The sequence below is a fragment of the Mesoplodon mirus genome (genome assembly GCF_964341445.2).
Source record: "Mesoplodon mirus genome assembly, chromosome: 14".
NCBI lineage: Eukaryota > Metazoa > Chordata > Mammalia > Artiodactyla > Ziphiidae > Mesoplodon > Mesoplodon mirus.
This window is the reverse complement of record NC_138990.1, coordinates 14,899,122-14,905,855: the sequence shown is the minus strand read 5'-3', so window position 1 is coordinate 14,905,855 and position 6,734 is coordinate 14,899,122. Positions and strand designations below refer to the sequence as shown.

Here is a 6,734-nt window from a genome sequence, read left to right as displayed (position 1 = left end):
GCTTTTCAAAGCACTGTAACCCCTACATCTTATTCCCAAGATCGTGCTGGAAGGTTGCTAGGACGGGTACTTTCTTCCAGGCTCTGCCACTTATGAGCCATGTATACGCCTTCTGAGCCTCAGTTTCCTCGTAGGCAAAATGGAGGCGTTAAAGCACCCACTTCATGGGGTTATAGTGTGAAGATTAAATGAGTTACCAGATGTGCAGAACAGTGCCTGGACCATTGGCAATGCTCAATGAATGCTAAGTATTCCCATTACTATAATCGCTGTTATATCCTGGGTGCCAGCCAGGTATTGTTTAGAATAAAATTGAGCTTCCTGAGTATCTGGAAGCTTCCCCTTTCATTGTAAGAGTATTCCCAGAGCACAACAGCTCTGTTCTTCCCATTAATACTTGTTTTTTCTATATTCTTTCTTATACTCTCTGCCCCACCCAAGCTTTTCGGACTGTTCCCTTTGTATTCTTCCGCCCACTCATAACTTTACATTTTCTTCCTTGTCTTGTACTAGACTAGAAACCACCCAGTCCTAGATCATACCACCTTCTTTCTACCTGACAGGCCTATGCCTTCTGGAGTTTATGTATGTTGTTTGTAGACATTAAGACCTTTTAATTTGGCTATTTTGGTTTGGACACCATGAAAATGAATAACTTAGGTGTTCCTTAAGATTCTGAATTACTCTCTCCTGGTTACCGGCCATGCCACTGGGAAACCACAGGGCAGACTGGTTCAAAGTACATTGAGAAACACCAGGATGTACTGGATGAAGCGATCAGGGTAACGTGAACTTCTTGGGAACAGGCATGTGAGAATGCTGATCTGCTGTTATTGCAGATTCCAACTGATACAGAAAATAATCTTCTTTATTGATTTGGAAGTAAAACACCAGCAAATTATTTTCTAAACAAAAAGCATATGTATTTTTTAAAATTAATTAATTAATATATTTTTGGCTGCGTTGGGTCTTTGTTGCTGCACGTGGGCTTTCTCTAGTTGCGGTGAGGGGGGGCTACTCTTTGTTGTGGTGCGCGGGCTTCTCACTGCAGTGGCTTCTCTTGTTGCGGAGCACGGGCTCTAGGCGCGCGGGCTTCAGTAGTTGTGGCACGCGGGCTCAGTAGTTGTGGCTCGCGGGCTCTAGAGTGCAGGCTCAGTAGTTGTGGCACACGGGCTTAGTTGCTCCGCGGCATGTGGGATCTTCCCAGACCAGGGCTCAAACCCATGTCCTCTGCATTGGCAGACAGATTCTCAACCACTGCACCACCAGGGAAATCCCAAAAAACATGTGGATGTTTTTAAAACACCAAAATCCCACCAGCATAGAACCAACCATCACTGCATCTGCACTTGAAAGCTGCACCTGGCAGATATCAGCAGACAACGCGAGAACACAGCGGCTCTTGTGCAGCAGTGGGAGCCCCAAATATTGGCTGGCATCAGTGTCTGGGACACTTGTAATTTATTTTTGCTGGGGGGAGGGTGTGGATTCTATAACCAAAGGCTACGAGGCCAGCACCTAAACCCCCAATGAGGTCACATTAAATGTGGGGCAAGGTTTTCCTCCCCCGAAGATCTTCCTGGCAGTGCTGGGTAGGAACAGCACTGGTATTTCCAAAACAACCACACCCACAACTAGAGTCACATTTTTTAACACTCCTCCCCAGGATGCCCAGGGTTTTGAAAGAGGGGGAAATATACCAATCATATCTCCAGAATTATGACTTTGTTAGAGCTGAACTGCTTCACAGTCCCTTCCTGTCCAGCCCTGGCAGTGGGCCTGGATTGTGATGACCCCGCTTTGCAAACCCACAGACGTAGTTCAAATAATCCCTTTGTCTTCTTTGAAAAGAGAATACAAAGGCATTACCAGACTGAGAAAAAGCACAGCTACACGTGGTAGCTAAACCTTCTTTCCACTTAACAAATAAGCGGCTCCCCTCAGAAACCGTAATTGTTCATCTCAGAGCCCCCCAAAAGACTGTCCTCCTTAAGGGTTTTATAATGTTTCCAGGCACTGAGGAGGTCATCAGATGTTGACGATGTAATTAATTTTAGTAAATACATTATTTCAACTATGGGACAGGCCACTGTTGACTTAATATTTGTCTGTGAGTCAAGTTATTTGGGTAGTATTGAGTTCTTTTCAGATGCATAAAACAGCTGTATTATATTGCACATATCATATGAAAATAGGGCTAAATTAAGAAAATGGCAAATAAACATCTTGGTTATACCTTCAATCTGAAAAATTCGATCCTAAAATACGAGAAGCTACCATCACAGTATTTGGGATAAAATGGAGTGCTATCAGCTTGGGCGTGAGTTGGGCTGAGTTCAATAAGGAAACCAGTTTACAAGGGACGTGCTCGGAGTCGTTCACAAAAGAAGGAATAAGCTGGAATGGAAGTATTCTCTGGTTCTCTGACTTCCAGTGTTGCTACAAAACCCAACTTCACAAGCCTCTTCTGGATCTCCACTCTTTAGCAGCAAGATCCTCCCATCACAGCTGTTACCCTGGGCCCTCTTTGGGTCATGATGAAAGTTAAGCCAGAAGAAAACTTCAAAGACCCAGCCTTGATTAGGCCCTGCAGACTGGACCCCTCCTCATGACCACTTCATGTACTAAGTGCCTTAATCTATCATAGTCCCCCCTGGCAAGGCGAAGATCACGTATCTGCTGATGTGTCTGAAAAATAAACTCTTTTGCAGCCTGAGAATCAGAAATACTTTCTCCCCCTTTTTAGTGGCCTGTACATTTAATGTGCCCCAGCCAGCGAGGCACAGGGCAGAGCTTTCACCTGGGTCAGGAGGTTGTGGAACTCTTCCACTGCCTGTGAATGTGCCATGGGGTTTAGCACCAGGTGTTGGAAGAGATTGATGGGCTCAGCATTCCGAAATGTCTTAGGGACAGGGATGGTCAGGGGCAGGAAGGTGTTACCAATGAGGAAATGATGGAGAGACCTTCTCTGGAGGCCTTGGCCCAAGAACCAGAGGATGTCCTGGAGCCGCTGGGAGAGCATGCCATGCTGCCAGTCTGTTAGGGGCAGCTGCAGTAGCAGGTGCATGAGGGCTGTTTTGAAGTGGTAAGAGGTGAGGATGGGGCAGGATGCTCCCTGGGGTAAACTCTGAAGGTCCCGGAGACTCAAAATGATCTGGAGGCACTTGAGGTGACAGGTGTTCTCGGGAGCAAAACGCCCGACCAGCTTTAGGAACAAGTGCTCACAGGCTGCAAAGGACTCGGGCCAGTCCACGCTGGTGAGCTGTTCCTGGTCAGGGGCCTGACTCACCAGGTAGACCAAGGTGTCTTCCCGTTGCACACCCAGGACCAGGCGGATTGAGAGAAAGCGGCCTGAGCGGTAGTCCAGCCTGAGTTTGCAGGAGGTGGTGGACGGCGGCAGGCTGAGCTTGAAGTCATACTTATGGGCCACGAGGGCCCAGGCATTGCCCACCATGTTCCGGAACCACTGCACGGTCTTACACACATCCAGGTAGGAGCCGGTGCAGAGAGCCGCCTTGATGGAGCTGTTACACTTGCCCAGGAGGGCTGAGTGGTCCCTGTGGTGGTGCACCAGGCACAACACGTCCCCCAGAAGCTTCTCGCGCTTGCACACGCATTCCGACTCGACCAGCACGCAGCCACAGCGGCGGCCTAGGGCCAGATCCCTCATCTCCAGCACAAACATAGTGCCCTGGGGGGGAACAATGGGCACCAGGATGTCAAATTTCTGGGTCTCGTGGAGGGTTCCCCATTTCTCAAAGGCAGCCCCGATGCCCAGGCAGTCCTCCAACTGTGGGTGAGCCTCCTGGCGGCTGAGCACCTGACAGGCCTTGATGAGGTCGTCCACAAAGCTCTCCACGAACTCACAGGTGCAGGGCAGGTCCCGGGTGACGTTCTGGATGTGTTGTTTGTGAAAGGATTCCAGGACCTCCATCGTGGGGAAGTCGGTAAGCCAGTTGTAGGAGGTGACAGGCACGACACGGACCTCCTCCGCCTCCTCATCGCTGCTGGAATCAAAGGCCGGCTCGTGCTGCATGTTCTGTCGCAGGAGCTCAAAGATGAGAAAAAAGCAAAAGAGGCCAGCGTTCCACAGGTTTCCCAGCATCCAGCCCAGCGGCCCCTCCTGGCCATCCGCCTGGAACGGCCACCCCCTGTCTTTCTGCCCCAGCACTAACTGGTCACTGGATGTGTCTCCTCTCCAGAAGTTCTCTGCCTTCTGCTTCTCCTCAGCTGCTCGCTTCCTCTCTTCAAACTCTAGTTCTAACTGGCGCATCTCCTCGCTCATCCGCTTCTCCAGCTGCCGACTTCTGGCTAGTGTGTCCAGGTCCATCCGGTCACTGACCATCAAGGGGTGGTGCACAACATACATCACTGCCAAGAACAGAAGGCTTATCACAGCCATGGAGGCCTCTGCATCTAGAGAAGTAGGAGGGTGGGAGTCAGCGGTGATCTTCCGGATTCATCTGCTCTCCAGCGTGTATTCCCCATAGCGCTGGAACCCCAAATCCTGGAAGTCAGCTACTCAGGAGGAACAGAAAGCTCACAGAGCTGGGGTTGGAGAGAGCAAGGGCGGCCTGCCTGGGAGGATTTGGGGAAAAAGGGGGGCAGCAGGATGGGCCACCCAGACTCTCTACTGCTTTCCTTCCACGTGGTGCGGGTGGTATTTAGGCTTTCAGAATGTGGACATGGGACTCTCTTCATTCCTAGGATGGGGAGGGGGACCCTGTTCCAGGGTGGCCTCACCCGACTCATCAGTCCACCATGGGCACCAGGTGTGCCCTGCTGATCCCAGAGGCTCCCTTCCATGGGCAGAAAGCACTGGTCTGCCTGGGCAACACCTTTCTTCTTGCCAGGCCGTCAGCCCATCGCCAAGCGGGATTATGTAGCATCCTACTTCCTCTGGGACTTCACAAGCCTCATTCTGCTCAGCCCTGTGTCATCAGACCACTCAGCAGCTCCTCCACCCCCGTGCCCAGTGGGCCAACCCCCCGGGGGGGGGGCGGCCAAGGAGGCACAGTGCCACCAGCCACTTCTCCACTCCTGCTGCTGTGCTCTCTGAGGTCCTACCGGGGCTGCCGGATACCCCATTGGTGGGCCAGGCCGAAAGGCAGGCACAGCTCCACCTCTTGGCCCAGGAAGCTTCGTGAAGAACCGGATGCCCAAGGCCTCCTGAGAGCCCGCAGGAGTGGGTTCCTCTGCCTACCCATCCACCACAAAGGGCTGAAGCTTCCTGCACTCACCCCACCTGTTCACAAGCTACTGGGCTTACCGGGATCATGAAGGACCAGCCGCGTGGGCGCTGAAGCCAGGTGGGGGACTCTCCTCCCTTTGGAACTCGTCCTTGCTTAGTCTCACCGCCCTCTCCAGCAGCCCTGTTAAAATTTACAACGTACCTGGGGGCTTTGGCTCAAAGCCATGTGCCTCCTCACCCCCACCCCCACCCCCACCCCCCATTCATAACTTCCCCTAATTCCACGCCTAGAGATCTGAACTCTCATCCGCCTATTTAGACCAAGCCAACTCGTTTCTCCCGGGACCTGGGACCAGGTTACTCACCATCGGCGTTAGCACGAACACGCTCTTAAAGAGCCCGCGCGGCCTGACCGTCCCCGCCTTCTCCCCCGCACGGTGGGGGCTCCGGCCTCCTCGCCGGGTCCGCCCGCAGACGTGGCCCCGCTCCCCTCTCCCGGGGAGCACACCATGTTTATCCTAGGGTCCGATTGTCTGTGAGCGGCGGGCCCCGAAACCCCAAGGTGCCGCGCGCCGCTCCGAGGGCGCCAGCCGGACAACGCGCTCCCGCGGTCCAGGCTCCGCCCAACCCCGCCCAGCCCCGCCCACCCAAATCCCCGCCATACAGCGAGCGCGCAGCAGGAGTCCAACCCTGGGGCCTGGTGACCTTCCTCGTCAGCGCGCGCCGTGTGTCCGCCGCTTTGCCTCCCAAGGCCCTGCGGAGGGGGCTGTGGCCACAGACTCGCTCTGAGGGGCGCTCACGCCGCAGGCGATCAGCTTCCCTAGAGTCGCGCAAGGGGGCACTGCAGGGCCGGCTGTCAGCTTCACTCAGCTGGGTTCAATGGAGAATACACTTAATGGGATTTTAGAATACACTTACAGTGAGGATGATGGGGGCATAACCAAGAAAGCATGGGGGGACCGTCATTCCCACTTCAGGCTGGCCCTGCGCAAAATGGTAGTTCCCAACCGGGATCCTTGGACTCTTTAATCAATAGAAATTTGTAAAAGGCCGGATGAGAAATTCAGGCAAGGCTTTACTGGGACTCCTGCTGCAGCAGGAGAGAGAGAAAACAAGCAACAGTTTCCCTTGTTCATTCCCTGAGGGTGTGGGGGGAGCTGGTTTTTTAAATGGGGTGAGGGTAGGGGCAGGTCCAGGGGTCTGGTGAGGGGGGACTTGGGTGGTCTGCCCACCCCCTTGGTGGTGCCCTTTGCAGGAATCTTGCCCAGGACCCTGCTTTTGCTGGGACACCTCACAAGTGGCAGTTGGGTTTTTGGTCTTTTTGTATCTTGTTGTTTATAATTTGCCTCAAGTGCCACATGCATGTAGTTATTTTTAGCTCCTTATAGTTTCTTTGTATTCTGTTGCGGAGGAAATGTCTGTGCGGGTGCAAGCACTGCAGCAAAGATCCCAGGTCCCCTCTGTCTCAGTACAGCAGGTGAGGTGTGTGGTCAGCATCCTTAACGTGCCTCACCAGACTCAGGTGTCTTTCCCCAACCCCTTT

At 53.1% G+C, this 6,734-nt stretch overlaps 1 protein-coding gene across 2 annotated transcripts; it reads right to left on the bottom strand.

The window, feature by feature from the left end:
• Positions 1 to 850: 850 nt before the first annotated feature.
• On the bottom strand, positions 851 to 5,802 carry ITPRIPL1 (ITPRIP like 1). 2 transcript variants are annotated; one of them, XM_082642876.1, is made up of 3 exons: positions 5,557 to 5,802; positions 5,270 to 5,372; positions 851 to 4,416 (listed from the first exon to the last, which is right to left on the bottom strand). In XM_082642876.1, exon 3 carries the CDS (start codon positions 4,400 to 4,402, stop codon positions 2,759 to 2,761), a length of 1,644 nt encoding a protein of 547 aa, XP_082499002.1. In that variant the 5' UTR covers positions 4,403 to 4,416; positions 5,270 to 5,372; positions 5,557 to 5,802; the 3' UTR covers positions 851 to 2,758. The 2 variants fall into 2 exon arrangements, with proteins under 2 accessions (XP_082499002.1, XP_082499003.1); XM_082642877.1 differs by lacking the exon at positions 5,270 to 5,372.
• Positions 5,803 to 6,734: the final 932 nt, after the last annotated feature.